Source organism: Patagioenas fasciata, chromosome 5 (genome assembly GCF_037038585.1).
Source record: "Patagioenas fasciata isolate bPatFas1 chromosome 5, bPatFas1.hap1, whole genome shotgun sequence".
Taxonomy (NCBI): Eukaryota; Metazoa; Chordata; class Aves; order Columbiformes; family Columbidae; genus Patagioenas; species Patagioenas fasciata.
In genome coordinates, this window is record NC_092524.1 from 17,346,010 (window position 1) to 17,366,580 (window position 20,571).

A 20,571-nucleotide genomic window follows, 5' to 3' on the forward strand; every position below is an offset into this window, starting at 1 on the left:
GTACAAGATAAATGTGTACTTGTCTGACTGATGAAAAACTATCTTTTTTATTTTTTTCTTCTGTGTATACTTCATAATGTCTTTTCTAAAATGTCCAATGGTAATTACCAAAACCAAATCAATGTTGGATAATCATAGGAGATATGTACTGCCTGGAGCTGCTTATTCTAATATCACCTTCCTGCTAACTACAATTAGAGGAAAAAAATTACATTAGTCAATTTAAAAGGCCAGCAATCCCTGTATTATCAAGCCATATAGCTTTTTCCACTGTTCTCAGCATCCCTTTGCCTGCTCAATCGACCCTGAGAAACCTGAAAGTTCACTGTGCATTGTGTTGTGAATTGCCGTTTCTTCATTAGCCAACATTTTTTACCAGGATTTATAATTACAGCGTTGTGAATTCTGTTAACTAATGAATTTTGGGCTCTGTTTAGTTCAGCTATTCTTCTTGATGATGAATCGGTTTATGTCTTGCCTGAGTTGCTCGAAGGAACATCTGTGCACCTATGCTACCAAGGCCCTCAGAAGCAAGTAGTCTCTTGAGCTATGTTTGGAGAGGACCTGATGGCTGTGGGCATGGTAGCCAAGAGCTTCAAACCAAGCTGACACCTGCTGAGCTGCTGCCACTAGTGCAGGCTCCATCCAGCAGCCCATGGGAGACCAGTGGAAGTGGGGCTGTCTGATTGCTTCAAGGGTATTGTCAAGAAGTGGACATTTTTCAGCTTTTTTGGTGACAATTTAAGAAGTGATAGCTGGTGTTTTTCAGCACAGACAAATCTCTGAACTTTGCTTTTAAGGGTAAAAGAAATATGGAAACATATCTGTAAACACAAATGTAAGAACATACACTGCAGCAGTTATTAGAAAAGAGTGTGTGTACCAGGACACATTATATTCCACTCATTTAAAGGCCTGGGAGGTGTTTGTGCACAGGTTTGCACATGTATTTGAGAGAGCATAGGCTGCTGTAGTTTTCAATACTGTCTTATGTAATAAAGTTTACCTCTCTAAGTTCTTGAGATAACTTGTCCATGTCAATAAATGAAAGGGGAGGTATTTCACAACAGAATTTTCATCAGGGGTTTGTTATAAAAATGTGTAAAGTAAGTAACAAAGTAACCTCAAATATGAATGGCTTGCTTCTGGCTTTTTTTACTTCCTAAGTGCAGGTTCCTTCTTTCAACCCTGTTCTTAAATAACTGAAAATAGGAAAAAAAAAAAAAAAAAAACCAAACCAAAACCAGAGAAATAGTTCATATCCAAAACATACAGAGTCTCCAAAGTAATTTCCAAATCGGCTAGATCCCCAGATGAAGAAATAACAAGGTGAGACATGGAATAATATTGCTAAAAGAGAAGGATGTTTTTTTTTTTCCTCAGAGCCTCTAATGTCTGTTCTTCCACACCCCCCATCCCCAGTAGCTGTTTGATTGCCTTTAGGTATTGTAGTGCATCAAGGCCACAGAGCACTGTCCAAGAGAAATGGGGAGTGCTGTTGGTGCTATAGTGCTCTCCACATCACGGGTGATGTACAAGTAGGAAATGTTGCAGACAGGACTACAGCAATCTGTTGTATATCTGTTGTTGGGGAAATACTGAATAAGAAAAAGTAATTAAGTATTTCATAGCATATTGGATAGTATTTAACTGTGTAGTTCAGCGTAACTAAAATGGGTGTTCCAACAAGCATGGGTGTTCCTGGAAGTTGTTGAGTTCATGGTTGTAGAGCCTGGATCGGGTACAAAGCAGGTATTGTGTAGATGGCAGAAAATGCAATCTGCATTTGGTTGTGCTGAACACGTAACATAGACATATCACAGAGAAATGAATGTGAAAAGTTATCTAGATCTCCACCCCCACTGAAGCCTTGAAGAACCATTTCTGATGAGGGTGATAAAATACTTTTAAACTTGCTTCTTGCAAATTTGCTTGCATTTCCAGAGGGAGACAGGAAAAGAATTCAACTGTGTCCACATTTTTATAAATACTTGCTAGGAGAATTCGCTAGAATTCACTAAGAAAAGTAAGTGAACATAGAATAAAATACCTTTTTTTTCTTGTGACTAACTGGATTTCAGATTTTCTTGCTGTGGCTAGAGAGTGCTAGTGTAGGACTATGAGCGACCTGGATTTTTATTTTGAATTTGGCCATTAATGTGCCAGGTGGTTTCAGACCTAGCTCTCCAGTTCCTCTTTGTCTTTTGCTTCTCATCTCTACAATGGTTAACTCCCAGGTAGGTTGTTGAGATCTGTTTATTAAATTAGTTTTAAAAGACTTGGATATGACTATATCCTTTAGATATTTTGTCTGCATCTTATTAAGCTGGTAAGCGGGCTGGAACATTGGTAGGTGTGATAAATATCTAGATAGGCAGAGGGACAAATGAGCTTTTTTTTTTTTTTTTCTCTCCCTGCCTACTTCCCTCCCCTCCCTCCCCCTGCCCCAGATGACTTCTGTATTAATATTTGGTGTTAGGAAAGCAATGCAGGCATAACTCCAGACTGTGACTGAATTTCATACTGCGTGTATTCCCTCCCTAGTGTAAGACTGGGCTGAACAGGTTGCAGTTTAATTTCAGTGGGTCAGTGTAGATATAGTTATCTATGTGAGCTTTGCTCTTCATTTTGGAGAAACTGTGTGTGTTGGATCTGCAGTGATTGCTTGCACACCATCTATGTGATGGCGAATAACCTACATTTACCATTGTAGCAGCACTGTTGTAGGCCTGATGAAGGGGCAATAGTCAGAAGAATAACTTAGTTTTCAGCTGCTAGAAAGAATCTTGCATATCACATCAAAACTATGTTTTAAAAGTGGCTATTCTGTGTACATTTTGTGTTCTTCAGTCTAACATGGAAACTCTGGTAATAGTCTAATTTGCAGAAGCAATATTGTACACAAACACTCTTGGATTCCAGCTAAGTGGAAGAATTAACAGCAAACTACTTGAAGAAATAAGCTGGAGTTTCTCTACTGTACAGATGTATTTGAGTTTCTGAAAAATTGCACTGTAGAAATGGAATCTTTACCCGGAAGTAGGAAAAATCTGACTTCTTTTCCTAAGCCATACTGTCAAAAATGCTCATATTTTGATTAACTGATTAATAAGAAATAACTGTACTGTTGTAGTCATGAAATAAGTGATAGTGAAGGTGAAGTTTTGAAACATAATAACATATAAACAAACTAAGCTGAATTGAAGTTTTAAAAATAAGCAAGATTTGGCAATAGAGGTACCCTTGTATTTTATTTCTAAGTTATCTGTGAAACACTAAAGTCATTTAGGATACATCTGGCATTACAATAAGCTGAATGAGTTCTGGTAGCATTTACACTTGAGAGCTCTAAACAGTGTTTTGAGTACTTCACTTTTCAGGATAGATAAATCTCCTCCTTGCACCGCATTTTCAAGGAAGCCTCTGAAAAAGGCAGTGATGCAGCAGGTTTGTCAAAGAGGCTCACTATACCATCCTCAATAGTTGTTTGTTGGTTTTGCATTGTTTTTGTTTGGTTGCTTTTGTTTGTTGGGGGGTGTGTGTGTTTTGTTTGTTGTGGGGTTTTTTTTGTTTGTTTTGTTTGGGTTTTTTGTTTTGGTTTTGTTTGTTTGTTGTTGTTTGTTTGGTTTTTTTCCTAGAATATCTCCAGGTCTGAGTCGGAAGGAAATGTGACACTCTCAGGTCCTGTGGTTTCAGCTTAGATTTCCGTCTACGTTGTTGCTCAGGCTTTGGGTTTCTACTGTTGTTTTACTGGAAACATGATAACTATGAACACATTTTTCACTAATAATTTTCCACAGTGGTCTGGGACATGCTTGTCTCACAAGAAAACAATAACGCCATATTTAAAATTAGTTTAAGTCACTTGTGTTATTGTCAGAAAATGTAGCACCCTGATTTTGATTGAAACTCCCTTTATCTTCACTATCAACTTTAAAATCTGTATTTTTATTTGCCTGTTAGATAATACATGACTGAAAGGTATTGTACATGACTTAGTGTTTTCAAGGGCAACTTCTCTCTGCTGTGGACTACTGCATCTTCACAAATGTTTTTGGAGTCCTTGAGAAGGTACTCTTTGAAAGATTGCAGTATCTCAAGAAGGGGCTTCCTTCAGAGTGGAAAGTGATTCCAGGCTGAGAACTTGAAGAGGAAGACCACCAGTGATATTAAGGATCCAAAATATTCATCTCTTCCTGACCTGTTGATGAATTCTGCTTCAGTTTATTAATTTAAAGCCATCTTTCTGTTTGTCATGTAAGAATACTATCTGGTGTGTGAGGTGTATCTCATTAGTCCATGAGATTTCTGTGAGAGAACTGAGACCTTCATGAAGGACAAGCTCTTCTCCCACCTTTGGCTTTGCTGCTACCCTGTCTTTAAGCAGCTGCCCTAAACTGATAGCTATGCAGAGCTCTATAGCTTCTTAAGCTTACCAAGTTATCAATGGTATTCTTCATAATGACCTTGGGAGGTGAATATTGCATTTCTCAGGCATACATAGAGGAGCTAGAGAGTGTTGTGCTTTGGGTCTCTTAGTGATCTATTTCCAAAGAAATGTTGTGCAGCCCTAAGCAAATCAAGAAGATACATGTTTACATGAAAGATGCTGCTGCTTCTATCACAAGTATAATTCTGGAAGTGTAATGAGAATGAGAGGAAGTGGAGGACTTCCTGCATTAGTTTTTGTGGCTGTGTGAAGGGGCTCTCTAAATTGCAGCTGTGTTGCATAACTGATAAAAGTTATGTTAGGCTCAAACAAGTCTCTTGAGATGTGAACTTAAATACCTTTTTGGGCTGCATGCATCATGGTTAAATTTTTAGTAACCTGGAAGTCAAAACAACAGTAATAATGATTGAATATGCTACTTGTTTCTGTACTTTACCTTAAGTCTGTTACTTTCCCATGAAATGTATTAGTGCTAGATTAAGTCCTTGAAATATGATTCACCCCTTTGGGAAAAGCTTCCACAGCAAACTAAGTACTTAGCATGTGAGTCAAGGGTCTGTGTAAGGTAGGAGAAAGAAAAGGCTGATGAGAGGCCTTTAACATAGTGGTGATATATCCCCCTTACAGCTACCTGGGCAAGGAAGTGATAAATACTAAATACAAAAGGATTCATTTTATTTGGGAGAAGCTCAGGATATATATGCAGTATGCTAGAGGGAAGGTAGTTCCTTAAATTCCTTCCTAAAACATCCAAACTACTGGTATCTGACTTGTGGATTTTGAGTTGCTCTTCATGATGTGTTGGAGGAGACTGTCTGATTAATGATTACATTTTACTCCTGTGCTATGGGTTTATAAACTTAATCAACAAAATAGGTTACTGAATATATTTTATTGCCCTTTTGGTGATGACTACTAAAATGTTAATCATGTTTATCTGTTCAATATTTTGTTTTACAGTATCTTTACAGTGGCTTTTGTGAGTGTTTTTCTGTCTACTGAACTTACAGTGTTAGTTTCTTTTTCAACTTTTAAGTTTGCCTATATTACTTTTTTTATTAAGGTCTGGGACCTCAATGAACTTTACTATAGGGTTGAAGGGTGATATTTTTTGAGGCCAGTATATGAGACATTTATTTAAACTGTAAGGAGAAATGCAGGGTATTTCTTTTCTGCCTTTGACGTCTCTGTTTTTGTGAGACTGTGCTTTTCTACCACATATATAGCAGGAAAGTCCTTTGGAAAACACAGGTTTTAGAAAGTGCTTTTTTATATTTATGGATAAGAAGTATTACAGTGCTGGTCAGTGAGAGAGCTTTTCAGAAACAGTACAGCATGCTGGGTTTAATTAGCTCAGCCTTGCTGTCTGACACTGACTTTTGTTTTTTGGACTGGTCATGATCACTCAAATGAAATGTACAGAATCAAATGCACTGTAGTCATGTTGGGGGGAGGGGAAGCATAAGTGAAAATGGCTTGTTGCTTCTGGGTGTTTCTTATCAGAGAAATGAATACCTTCTGAAAATCAGCTTGATTTTCCTGTCATTGTGCTGTACTGCAGGTGTGGATATCCTGTATAAAGCCAGGCAAACTAGAACAGTACTGGTTCCCAGCAACCCAAAGCGTGTGTGTTTACCTCTGATAACTCCAGTATGTTTGATGTCACATCTTTGAAGATAACTGAGGAGTCCTTTACTTTCAATGCAGAATAAGGTGGATTAAGTCATTCTCTGCTAAGGTTATAATACTGACATTGCACATTAGCTAGACATGAAAGATTTTATGATGAGATACTGTTCTTGTATTCTAGGTTACTGTAAAAATAAAAAAAATAAAAAGGCAAAACCAAAAAAAGCAACAACAAAAACCAGAACAAACCAAAACTAAAAAAAACCAGAACACTCTTTAAAAGCAGAGCCCAGAGACAAAGATGGCAGTCACAGCATAAAAGCTGGTCCATCGTGTAACATTAGGAGTAAAAGCAGCAGGGAGAAGCTGAATTTCCAGAGTCCAGATGCGTCCTTGCCTGCAACACTGTAGATAAAGCAGGAAATAATTAATATAAATGTGCATTTAAAACAATGCTTAAATGTTTCAAGTGCATTAAAAGACTGGACATTTTAAGTTTTTTGTTTGTATTCATTGCAGGTCACATATGCTTACCCTTTTTGTGTGTGTATTGATGTCTTTCTCAACAGTTCTACCTAGAGAACCAAAACATAGATATCCTTTAAGAGACTCATTCAGGAGTTGACCCTTCCCCACAGGCTCTAACAGGGGTGAAAACTAAGTTTACTATCAGTTAGTTCTTCTTTGGTTGGCTTTAAGGTTTTAGTTATTTCATCTATGTAGGTGTGAAAGTTCAAAACATGGACTAGTCTGTCTGCTCAACTTCATGTGTTACAATTCTTCTCTAGCATTGGGCAAGGACAGCGTTCCAGAATATGTCAGTCTTCTCAGTATTCATAAAAAATATCTCAAAGGTCACAGAGAGTGAGTGTGCTAATTAGGGAGAAAAATGGTTTCTTTCTATACATCAGTAGTAAGTTCAGAAATACGTTCCATTACTTTATAATAATTTCTATTTATTGCTTCAATATTACTTTCCAGGGAAGTGGCTGAAACTACTATTTACTATTTTCTCCAGATAGTTTTCTTTAAGAAGCCCATTCTGATTTGGTGTTTTAAATTGTAGTGGTCAAATTTTGCCATAGTATTATAAACAAGGGTTTGGGTTTTTTTAACTGTTTAACCTCCTTTGCTGGAATGGTGTATGGTTCACATCTTCCTCCTTGTTTCGTACTTGGGAGCTGCAGACACCATAAGCGTACCTGCAGGATGCTGACAACAAAATTATTTGATGTCTTTGGTTACTTAATACATTAAACTGATGTAATACGTAGAATTGTCAGTGAAGCTCATGTAATCTGTCATTGCAGTCCATGCTTTGAACCTGACTTCCTTTTAAACATACAGAAGAGGCCTACGTGGATTAAAGGTCACAGGATGTGTATTGCTCTTAGAGTGCATCATTATAGCAAACTGGTGCATTTTGTTCCGTGCCCTCAGTCTCTGTGGGTTGTGATTTCTATGGAAGGAGGAGATGAATGCACTTATTTTGTTTTATTATTGTAAGGTGAAATTGGCATGAACTTCTTGTGGTTCCAAAATTTCTGCCCAGTTCTTGTATTCTGGGTGAATGATCTGCCCAAGATATTCTTCTTGTAATCCTACCATTTGGGTGTAGTTCTCTGTATAGCCAGGCAGCCTGAGTCCATCCTTATTTTTATGATGTTTTCCTGTTTTAACTATTCATGATGGAGAGGATGTGCTGAAAAGTGGATTTAGAATATGCCTCTGTTGATGGACAGGTTGCTCCAGTGGTTTCTTGGGGGATCTTTGTAATCAAATGAATTTTCATTTTGTTGGATGATAAATCTAATCAAAATTGTGGATTTAAAAAAATATGTCAGTTCCTGCTAGCCCTTTCATGCAATGGATGCTTTTCTTAGGCTTGCAGACTAAGTGGTTCAGCAGGCACAATTTCTCCCAGCCAAAGAAATGGAGCATATGGCAGCTGAAGTAAAAGAGTGATAAAGCATGGTGAAGCTGCCAAGCAGAAAGATACTGCTGTAGTGACAAAGCATGTGGCAGCACTCAGGGGTTGCAGAGAGAGAATCTATCTGTGATGCTTTTGATTTCTAAGGAAGAAATTGCTAGAAACATGATGCAGTTTTTATCTCAACAAGACTGACTTGGACTAGGCTAGCTGTGTTGTTGCTTCTGCTGTTGCAGGAACAATTTGGCTGCATCTGTGTTTTAAAGTGCTGTATACAGCCTTTCCTCAAAAAAAAAAGTGCTGCTTTTCTCAGTTTCAGTGTGTTCCTTCAATTCTGTGGCAATTAGGATTACCTTTCCATAAGTCAAATGTGGTCTGTCTATTCATGAACGCATTGATTAGTGCTGCAAGTAAATTAATCCAAAGCAAGATACTATATCTGATGTTTGCACACAAGCATAGCTGAAGCAAGGTGGGGGGGAAAAGGAGACTATTCAGTAAAAAATGATAGTTCAAGATGTCTGGCCTTTTGGAGAAGTTCATATGAGGGTCAGAGTGAGAACTGTGGTTTTGAAACTTTTATGTATTAGATGTCATTTTTAGACTGAAGCTTTGATTTAATGAAGAGGAATTACCAAAGCTTAATTTAAGCAGGGCGTTTTCACATGCCAGTGATGGCACATATTTTTGCTTTGGCATGTCATTTTTTTTAAGGTCTTTACTTTGTGGTTGTTAATACACAAATGGGCTTTTGGCCTCCTGTCCATACATATTGTTTTCGTTATCAGTGATTTGGGTCTTGCTTCATGAACTATAAAAATTAAGATATGCTTCTAGATTTTGGAATAAAGACTGTTAGTGTTGTGTTTTTTTTTTTTTTTTCTTATAAAGCCTCAATAATTTCATCACAAAGACCACAGTGTAAAAAGGTGAGGCAAATTGGTTCAGATTATGTACTGGGGTATAGTTAATCCCTTCTATTGGTTTTAAAATCTATTAATAAATTCAATGTTTTATTCTACTGTATCTGGACTTTTTTTTTTGATAACAGCCACCAACCATGAAAAGTACAGAGGACTTCATAGGGGCTGTGAACATTTTTCTTGCACTAAAAGGCTCCTGCCCTGCCTTTTGTTTTACGTGTTAAAAGGGGCAGCCAGGATCTGCCTTGAACAACCTGGGACGTGTTCAGTTATTTTCTTTAGAAGATAAAGTCTACCCTTCCCACAGAAGCATTTTGTGAAGTGAGAGGTCATTCAGAGTTGAAGTTGGTATAGTTTAGGGAACAGGAAGAATAAAATATTCAGTGTTACTTAAAACAAGCACAACTTCTAATGCTTGGAGTTTAACATGCACTCTAAGAAATAGATTCAAAGGGTACCCTGCAGCAACAGATCAAGCCATCTTCTCCTGGCTGGTTGAGTAATCGCTCGTCATTTTTTTTTCCTAATATGATCGTTGCTAAAAAGTGACACTGAGAGTGGACTCCCGATTGCTGTATTTGACAGGAGGGTCACTGCCTTGTGTCCAGCCCCACACGGCGTGAGCAGTGGGTTCCTCTGCAGCTATCTGGGACCAGTGCTCCTGGGGAGGCCGGTGTGCTGTGCTGAGGTTGGAGTGTGCTGGATGATTTTGAGGGGATGGAGTCAGCCTCTGAAGTGCATGCAGTGTCTGCATAGGGACTTTGGAAATCTTCTGGTGGCTGCTGCCAGTTGGGCATTTGAGCCTGAGATATAGACTCTCCAGCTCCTGGGCATCAGTAAACTGATGTGCTTCTGAAGTGATGTACTTTACTGTGAGTGGCATGTTTACATCTTTTCTACAAGTTCAGAGACCCAGTGTTCAACCAGGTCAAACTTTGTGCTCCTTAATGTTCCAAGCCAACATACTGTTCAGCCAAATTACGTTGCTAAAAGTATGCCACTTCCAGATTTTGTACAGTATTTCAGTCCTTGAGTTATTCAGAGTTTCAGGTTGTTATGAAAATATCAAAGTGGAACAGCAGATAGAAAACAGAAACATTACAAGGTTTATGTTGGAGAAAGTAATGGGATTACTGTTAGAAATCAATTACTTATTATGGCATATTTATTAATTCAAAGTATTGAATCAATATGGATATACATTTAAGTATCTTGGGTTTACTGCAAAAGAACATCTCATTGGTATACTGCAGATGAAGAAGGAAAATTGTAAATCAATTTTTCTAGGTTTATTTTTAACACCTTGCTTTCTGTTCTTTTTGATTTATCTGCTGTAACATTGCTAAAAACATGAACTGTGTCTGCAGTGCTTTAGTGCAGCAACTCTGATTTCTGGAGTCTATATGTGCTGGCATGGTATTATAGTATGTAAACTTGATGCCTTTGATGAAAGCTGTCTGCATTTGTAGCCCTCATGGGGAAGAAGTGGGGAAAAAAACATGATAAAGCATAACCCTGAGTATTGTAAAGGTGTACAGAGAAGAAGAAAAACAAGTCCCATAAATGAAACCAAAAAACAGAATAGTGTAGAAGTTGCTGCAATTTTAATGTGCAGGCTCTTCTTTCAGTAGAGGGCAGTAATGGTTCAAGTTTATTTTGAAGTCCACTAGATGCACAGTCACAGCATCCAGTTGTGCCATGCTGTTCTCAATACAATCTTTTAGGAATGGTTGAATGCAGACATTGAGTTTGTTTGTAATAGGTGGCTGGAGGAGGACTGTGAATAGACTTCAGCATACCCATATAAAATTATCAGAAGATGAAGTTCTGTTAGTTGGTTATCTAAATGGCAGAATTTCTATATTTTTTGGTTGTCTGCCCCTTGGCCACGTAAATCTGTGTGTGATTCCCTGTTTTCCTGCTTACAAATAGAATTAAGTCCAGCATGCAGGAGCCAGCAAACATGGGGAAAGCAAGACCTGCTCTGGACTGCTGCAGGTGCTGTCTGCTGGTTCAGTGCAGCATGACTATTGCCACAAAATAAAACCGGTATTTAATTTTATTTGTAATCCTTCACTACTTGTTTTTCTGCTGGGGTAGAATGCATTTAAGGGGCTATCTTACTGTATGACTGATGACAAAGTGTAGTGTTAAACGTGTTACTAAATTGTAAGCTCTGAAGTCCTTTTCTCTCTGGAGCTTATTTGTGTATTGTAGGCATCTTCCACAAGGTGGAGCTTTAATGCTCTGTAGCTGGGATTTTTTTTCCCTCTTCACTAATAAGCAGAAAGATGAATGAAGTTTATGAAATCTCTTTAAACAGGTATAAAACGACCATTTCAATGCTTTTCAAGGAAGTGTGTGGGTTTTAGAAAAAATAAAAAACAACAAACAAACAAACCAACCCCAACAAATAACAGACTCAACAGATATTTTGGCCTCTGTCTGAGTCACTGCAATTAATGTTGTAAAAGAGGAAAGGAAGGATTGGAAAAAATAGTTCTCATTACTTATTTATTTTTTTAGAATTACTCTTTCTGTGCTTCCAAACTGACTTGAAAGATAGGCAGAACTAGATAGAGAAAAGCATTATCAAAATACTTGCTAAATCTTCTCTTACTGGGAGGAGTGTTTTTATTTTTTTAAGCAGTTCTACCCTAAAAGAAGAGGAGGAAACTTTAGATAACAGCTATTCTGATAGATAAAAGAAAGGCAGAAAGCATTTTCCTTTTTTTTTTTTTTTTTTGCACAGCTGTCTCTTCAAGAATGAGCTATGTATACCCTTTCTCTAGAAGATAACTTTCTTCTGCTTTTCACTCTGCCTGCCAGAAGTTGTATCTTGCTGAATTCTGGAAAAGTGCTACCAGTATTTCAGGCTGTGTTTCAGTAATCATTTATCTTGGGCCTCCCCTGTTTCTTTGAGTATCCGAACTGTGTTTTACCCTGTTGCCATTTTGTCGGAAATCCCCTGCTGTTAATTTTATTGGAATGGAATTCATCATCTGCTCGCTGTGCTGCTGCTGGTAAGACAATTTTATACATTAACTAACACAGACATGTATGGACATGAGCTGGTACTGTGCAGACAAAAACTGGGAAAAAGCTTAGCTGGAGAAGGGGAAGAAGAACCAGATGGGGGGGGAAGGGGAGGGAGGGGGTAGCAGCAGGGAGGGAGAAACCAAAGTCTTCAGTGTCTTTCCTGTGCATCTTTTCTGCTTCAAGCTAGCCTTTTCTGATGATAACAAATGTCAGTAATATGTTTGCCATGTCTCTTTGTATGAAACAAAACTTGAGGATAGAAGCAGTTTACTGCGGACTCTTTACAAGTACCCTTTCCTTCTCACCTTTCTTCAGTAAACTCTTGTGTTACTCTCAATATGTTTAGACCAAGAGACTTTATTAGTACTTTCTTCAGGGTTTATGTTGTCACTTCGTGCTTGACTTGAGGAGTTGCAGTTGAAGGCTGTGAAACATTTTCTCAAAGGAAATTATTTGTGTTATTGCTTTGCAGGTGGTGTGCTGGTAAGCAAAAGATAAGAAATTCATTATGATTTTTCATTTTGTAGTTCAGGAGTCTCCCTAGGTTAACAATTAGGGCCTTAAGAACTTGGAACAGAAACTGCATATCAGAAATCCACTTTCTCCCCTTCTAATGTCGCAGCCCCCATCTGATGGTCCTCTCCAGTTTTAGGCACAGAAAATGGCATATGGCAAATGTAATAAAAAGCAGTTGTTCTTTATACGTAATTACAATGAGCTAAGATCCTCTCTGTGCAGACTGACTACTACTGATTTAATGTTAGGTTAGATTTCTGAACCACAACCTTTGAATAGATATTTGACTTGCAAAAAAATAAAGTAATATGAGTAGGGTGTTGTAGTGAGCTTGAAATCGTGTGGGGTTTTTTGCCCAGATCTTACGGATGTGTGGTTGTGTATGGGCAAGAATTCTTGCCCTTCCCTTCCACTGCTTCTGCCAATGTGGATGTCCAGTTTCCAAGGACTCTCAAAGTACTCCACCCCTTGTGTTTCCTAGCACTAGCAAAAAATACCTTTCTTTTCTGAAAGCAATACCAGTTATCAATTACTTTAAAATATTATAGATGGAAGCTTTTGCATAATCCTTAAGTTTTGTAACAGTGTGTGCTTCTATGACTGTTCTAAACTCCAATGACTGTCTATAGAGTTGGATAAAGAATTACTCATTTCCCACACAGCTTTACAGAAACAGTGATTTTGACAGCGAGTTCAGGGTGAGTGGAGATAATAAAGCTAAGGATACTGAGGGTATATTTACTAGGGGTAAATATTTTTTTTTCTACTACACAGGCCAATGTCCTATTGATAAAAACACCCTCAGCAGACAATTCAGAGGCATTTCTGTGTTGACAACAGAATGTGGTTGTCTTAGAGCAAAGATTTTCTTAGCACTTATTAGCCAAAAGATCATAGTTGCTTTATTTAAACAAACCAGATGCTTTCAGGGAATACACATGGAAAGGGGCTAAGTGTAGCCTAACCACTCTTAGAGAACAGAATAGGCAGTTGATGACTATTTAGCTGGATTCCCTTATGGTCCCTTTTCTCTGCAAGTCCTATTTTCAGAGTAGAATGTGAAAGAAATGCCGTATAGCCGTTTATTAACTTCAAATCAGTGCAAAAAATTCCTGTGCAGCTTACAAAGAGAGAAGCGTGACACAATGAGTTTTTAGGGTGATAGTGGAAAATGTCATGACTGGGTAGATAGATGCTATCTATAACAAAGCTGCCTGCGGCTTCAGCATCTGCTTTTTTCAAGTTTACTACTCTACAGGATTACTGTCCCATCTTCCGTATGATTATCTTGCATTATTTTTCATGTTGCTGGCAGACCTAGATGCTCATAAAACTGGGAGGCTTGCAATATAAACTTCACTGTTTTGTTCCTGCTCTTAATGTGCTTTTGTCCTGGAGTGTGGTACAATTGCTATTAGAGCTGTTTGTGCTGAATTCCAAGATAACTCTGCTGTGATGCAAGGAGAATGGTCATTACCCATTAAGTGTAGACTGCTTTTAGCTTAAAACTGGAATTGAAGACAGGTATGTGGAAGTAATGCTTAAGATCCAATGCAGCAAACTCTTGTATTTCCCTCTACTCTGTCAGAAATAGTGCAAAACTTTTTGTCTGTTCACTCACCCTTAAGTCTACTACAGCTTAGCTGTAACTGCTACACCAAGCATGTGCGCTTCCCATCCTACTTTAAAAGCAACAACATGTAGAATTCAGCAGATAAAACAGTTGTGATCTCCATTAATCATAATACACGTTCATTCTTATTTGTTCTTTCGCTCTGTTAGTGTATCCTGATAGATGATTGTCTTTTCAGGTACTGCTGCAATCATTGTCTTTTCCCCTCCACTTGTGCTCAGTCAGTTCACTCCCTTGGCCTTGTTTGTGTACTTATATTCTGTGTTTTTTCTAGGTTTTATTCAAAGAGTGACTAATTGAATGAGTTTTGAAAGGATTATCCTAATTTTTTTTCCCCTCTGTTCCATACTCTCATACCTCTAGAAAGTTTTTCAGGCACCTGTTGGCTAGGGAGCCATCCAGGGAAAGGTCAGTATGAAACCTCAGTGCCAAGGGTATTATCGGGGGGGCATGGCTTCAGATGAGAGGCCAAACATCTCACACCATACTTGTTGTATTTCACTCTGCTTTTGGTGAACCACCCTCACAAGTCTCTAGCTTTCATCTAAGTGTCTGGTTAGTAAACCATTGACTTAAGAGAGTCCATCTTTCCAGTGGTAAGGGGATGAGTGTCTCAAATCATAAGGGGGTGGCTTACTGTTTCCACTTTTGTTACATTGACTCTGTAGCTGATGGGCTTAATTTTCTATTATTTTAGTACTTGGTTCACTCCACCTATGTTTTATTGACTAGCTCATAGTAGCTAAGCCTTGTAGGCGATCTGTAACCGATTTCAGTTTTAAATAACATAATTTATGGTTCATATTTTCAGTTCATGGAATTAGGTGATGTTCTTGTAGTAGCTAGCCTTTGGTTGTGGATGTATAAATGGAATTTAAATAAGTTCTGATGAAGCTATACCTTTTTTAATCTGTTGAGAAACTGAAGAAGGGAGGAGATAAAACAGGAACTTAAAACCAGTTCATCAGCTACAGCTACTACACAGTACATTACTTTAAATCACACAGTTGACATTTCATAAGTGTAGATAAATCTCAATTAGACAATTCCAAATGTTTCTGGGAGGAGCTATGGATATAATTGTGCAGTTACCCTAACAAGCAAACAGATTGCACCCCTTAAATAAAAGGAGATATTTGAAACTGGTTTGAACTATTTGAAATTAGTTATGACTCTTTTATGCATCTCACTGAAAAAGGTTGGTTTCTAATGTTAAGGAATGTAAAAATACAGTATACATGATAAAAAACTGGCCAGGGTATAAAATACGGCATTTATAGCATTTAGTTTTCAAACTGTCCCATAAGGGAGTGATTAATTTTCTTCAAGGTATTTCTTGTTTTTTTTTTTTTGGTTCAAATGAGACTGAAGAGATCCTCTCACAGGCAGTGTTACGGCAAATGCAAATGATAAAAGAGACAGAAGGAGCTAGTTGACTAACATTCTAAAATCAGTGGTAAATCTAATGAACAGTAATTTGACTGAAAAAAACCACCATCACAAGTGTGATTGTGGTACTGCAGTGTATAACATTGTCTCTAGATTTTGTTGCTTTTCCCACCAAGGAGGATGCATTTTTTTATTAACATTCAAAGGACAAGACCATGTTTTGCTTAATTGTCCTATCACTTCACTGTTCTGATAATTTCCTTTGAGATGCTGGATCTTTAAGGTTCTACCTGAAACTGGTAAATTTTCTGTTCTGCTGCAGCTTCTCTGTAACTTGTCCTTTTCTACACCAGTTGGGTTTTACTGAAATTCTGCGACTTGTTCTTTCTCTTTTGGTTTATTTCCTAAATAATTCTTTCTAGCCAAGAGCTACATTGGAGTCTTCTTGACAGCACTAGTCTTTGAATGAGGAACTGGCCTTGCTTTACTGCATTTGATTTCAGAATAGTTTATGCTTAAATATATTCTACTCTGAGACATTCAGCTTTGTTTTATATTTAAACCCCCCTGAGTCTTGGAAATATTGTTTCATTTATATAGATAAAAAAATCTAGTAATGTCAGAACCTTTGATATGAATAGAGTTAAAGGAATCCTGAATAAATCCTACTAAAACTTATGAAACCATTGTTCAGTGAAGCTTCAGTTGGAAACAGCTTTTTTTCCATTTTTCTATTTATTTTGGTAAAACTTTGACTTTTGCAAATAAGACACATCAAAGTCATTCTATGTGAACTTATAGTGTTGGTGGTAACACTGTGATCTTTCAGAAAGACTAGTTATCTGGGGGAGTCATGGTTTGAAAATAGTCCATTGTAGGGTGATGGCCCCATTTGAATTTGACTATGTAAACTACTGTGTTTCTGTCATGTTTCAGAAGCCTCTTGGAGATGACAGGGATCAACAAGACTGAAACCTATCACCTACCTTTTTCTTCTGCATCTGCCTCTCAAAACAGCATCTGCTTTGTACGTAGTAAAAACTGTGGCTCTGGCTGGCTGTTGTTGCATTAAGACCCCTTTCCTTTGCCCTTTTATTGGCTTTCTGCAGCTTTGTGGGGAATAGATTGTATAAAGCATGCCACTGGAAAGCAGAGGCTGTTAAAAGGTTTAAGACAAATTTGTTTGAAGACAAAGAGGGCATTGAGGAAAACTGTGGAGAGGGATTGAAGGGCTTTTGCAGTGCAACAGAGCCTTGTCTGTGCAAGACTCAGCCTGCCTCTAAGTTCCAGCAGGCTGCTGAGAAGCAGTCCAAGAAAAGACTCTTCAAGACCCTGTTCCCTTCAACTGAAGCCTGCCATCTGGACAGAGGATGGCTAGAGGGTTCCTGGAACATATAGAAAGGAATCCTGAGGGCTGAAAATAAATGCCAGTGGAGACAGGAAGTGTCTGAGACATAGGAGGGCTGGAGGAGGGGAGCTGCTCAGTTAGCATCACTGCTCAGCAGGTCACAGCACTACCAAGGATGAGAGGCAGATAAGGAGAGTCTCTGTGCTGTGCTCAGAGGTGTGCAGCCCTTCCTCTGGGGCATAACACCCCTCCACTTACTGCTTTAGATATGTGAGGACATATTAGTTGTTTGTTACAGGGGTTCATCTGAGTGATTCAGATCTCTTTACCTTGTAGGAAGGAGAACTTAAATTTGTAGCTCTTGGCATACTAGGGATTTTGAAATAGAAAAGGTTTATGGAAAGCTAGAATGGTGCCAGCTGGTCTTAAATTTCACCTTGATGCTGCTGTACTTGAGTTGTCTCAAACCTGTGTTACTTCAGTGTGGTGTTTGGTTGGGGTCTGTTGCAGTCAGGTCAGATGATGTTATGAGTGGACTATGCCACTGTCAATGATTTTTCTTATGTAGTAAAGCCAGCAAGCTGAGATATTTTATTCCTTCAGTGTGCTTTAATAAGTATTATAATACTGGAGAACTATTTTCTTCCTTTCTGGGTTATGAGGGTGGCATGGTCTTTGTACTCTTCTCAGAATGTGAATGTCAGCTAATCACACCGCCCATCTTTTCTTCCTTTAAGAGTTTCTTAGACCTCTGGAGAAACCTGACAGTGAAAATTCTTTGTATCACCTGTTTTGTGTTTTCAAAGATAACCAGCCAGATAATGGTAAATGGTTTTGCTTTGTGTGCTCTCCTGTAAGTATTAAGTTAAATGAGGAAAGTTTTCATTTCTGAAGATATTTCAAAGAACGTGGTCATGAAGCAGCTCCTTCCTATTAGTGAGTTTTTCAATGCACACAATAAGTGACTCTTCACAGTATTTCAGGGCCATTATCATCTAAAGAATGCTCTCAGAAGGCATGTATTTTGAGAGAAATTTAGACTCCATGCATAACTGAGCTATTTTCCTTTAATGCCTCTGAAAAATGAAAAAATGAGATTATCTTCAAATGTTTACCGTATTTCCCATGTGAAGGTGGTGGTACATTTCTTATTACTGACCTTGGAAGTGGAGTGTGCATTAAGTGGCAGCACTCACTGGCGTACTAGAACTGAGAAGCGGCAGAACGTCTTTTCTGGGTAAGAGAGGAGAATTCCGGAGGCATTGCTTTATCAGGTACATGCACTGGCAGGCTTCTTGGTGAGATCACTGCGGATAGTTTATGGTTTGATTGAAGCTTAATGGGGTAATGAGGGCATGATACCTATGAGTGCAGGTGCAGGCTTGGAATGAGGTTCATTTCAATAAAGTAACAGTAATTTTCAAGTTCCTAACTGTACTTGTTTGGTAAATTAGCCTGTTGACCTAATGTTTTTACAGACCTTGTATCTTACCAACAGAAATCTTGGTCTAGAAATTCTAATTTACATGTTGATCAATAACTCCAAATTTGAAATCGATATGAATTTTATAAACTTATTGTAATGTAAAAAGTAGATCCTTCTACAGTAACATCTTTCCTGCTGGAAGGTTTGTCTTGTTGTTTCCCTCTAGATGACTTGGTGTATCATCACTTACAGCGTATCAGTGAGGACAGTAATTATTTCAGAGGCTTTGCACACAGCTACCGTTTGAATCTGTAATTGGGGGAAGTGCAGGTTAGCTGTGTGCAGGTTAAATGGTTCTCCAGCTGCAGTACTTATTTCAAACTCCATAGCACAGAGTACAGCTGCATAGTGTTGCAAAATTAAATACCAGTTTACAGGTTTAAATGCATCTTGCTATAGAGAAAGAAAGAAATAGTGGATAACATGATCTCTGTGCCAGCTTATTATCTCACATGTGGCTGCTTTAAGGATTTATTTATTTATTTTTATAAGATGTTTGAGGATTGAACAGCAGTGAGCTGGATTCTCAAAGTTTAAGAGGATTGTGACATGTTATTTTCTTTTGCAAGCTTTTTCTTGAATTTCGTTAGTCCTCTCATAGAGAAGTAGCATGCCAGAAAAGGCATTTCAGTAATTTGTCAGTGTTTAAATGAGTCATCACTGATTCTTTGCTGAAAGAAAGTTGTAGTTTTTCCTATTGTGTGTATCTTTTGTTGTCCTAAGTGCCAGGAATTTAGGTTGCTGTCAGTTTTGCAGCAGTAACTTCAGAAATTTTATAACTTTTTTTTGCTTGTGGTGTGTGTAATTGAAGTGCCATGCAATATGACAACATGGAGAGGGCACATCTTCCTTTAGATACAAGGAAAGGGCACAGAACTGATTCAGTATGATTCTGAGCCAGACTTGAAAAATCCTGATTTCTTAAGAAATATACTTAGTCACAACTTACTACAGTTGCTCTTCCTCTGAGCACTTGTTGCTCTTTCATTGAGGTAGAGTTTTTGAGGAGAAGAATGATGGGATTTTGCTAATATATCTGCAGGTGAAAGGTGGAATTTTACAGGAAAAGATCCATGTGAAAACACATACATATGCTTTTCTTATAGCACACTATTGCTTTATGCCTGACCCGTAGGATGAAGTATCTCTGTCTTGGATTCTGTCCACTTGCAGCGTTGCTGGTCAGTGATACACATAAGAGAAGCACCAAAATATGTGCACCAGGAGTGGAAGAGAAGGAAAAGATGGCCTTGAAAATAATTTTGATTCTAATGTGTGTAGGGGGAAAACTTTGTAGTATGAGGACTTGAAATTATCTTAGTCAATATTTCAGTCAAAAAATGGTGACCTGTATTAGCAAATATCCAAGTGTTGCAGTGACATTCCCTAAATCTGGTCACGAGTATAAAAGAGTTATCACTCTTTAGGAGATGGTGGAAACTGGAAGATGCAGAAACATTTTATGGGGTGAGGCAAGGACTCTGGCCCTGAATTTTTAGTGTTGTGTAGGTGCTTGGAAAATTGTTTCTTTGGCACTTGCAACTTCAAAGGTAGTGATAAAGCTTCTCACTTGATTAGCCAAATTCGCTGGTATCGTTATTTAAGTGCAGCGTCTTAGGAAAATGAAAAGCTGTTTAAAAAAAAAGTGCTGACAGTCCGCAACAAAGCTTTATTGAAGTGTTACGTCTGGTATAGGCCCATAACTAGTTCATGCCCTGGTAATGATTCATAGAAAACTGAAGAGGCTCGGTTTTTCACCACTTACGAAGAATAAAGGTTTTCACCACTTAACCTTTAAAAACGTATCCATTTCACCTTTAACAGCAAAAATATAATAATATCCCTTTCTAACTTTGACTACTCTGAGCTGCGTTTTATCTTATTTTATGGCAATGTAGTGAGTTTGTTTCTAAAACAAGTGGATAATCCATTGTCATACTAGGATGGGGACAGTCTGGTGGTATATATCAATATCATATAACATTTCATTACATTAGTTGTCAGAAGGAAAAAATAGAACAGAATTTATATTCTGAATTATAATCTAGCCCAAGTTTTAAACTAAGAAATGGGATTTCAGCTGTTTGTATGCAGGGTGAGGGGTTAAATGCATGGTGGGGTTAAAGCATGGTGCTAATTTGGTGCTCTGATTATGACCGTAAACAGCTGTTCTGGGAATGCAGCAGTTCAGTATTTGTTCTGATGACTCCTTGTATCTGAATTTCTTT

General features: G+C 38.1%; 1 protein-coding gene across 3 annotated transcripts in view; it reads left to right on the top strand.

Moving 5' to 3' along the window:
• The window catches only part of MOB2 (MOB kinase activator 2), a 121,390-nt gene that overhangs the window by 25,516 nt on the left and 75,303 nt on the right, over nucleotides 1–20,571 (top strand). The window contains exon 1 of one of the 3 annotated variants that reach the window (XM_071809005.1): nucleotides 11,906–11,955. The exons of the other annotated variants lie outside the window; for them this stretch is intronic. Coding sequence (XP_071665106.1) covers nucleotides 11,921–11,955 — 35 coding nt within the window. The 5' untranslated portion in view covers nucleotides 11,906–11,920. Of the gene's footprint in view, nucleotides 1–11,905; nucleotides 11,956–20,571 lie in introns of those variants that run through there. 3 annotated transcript variants of the gene reach the window in all.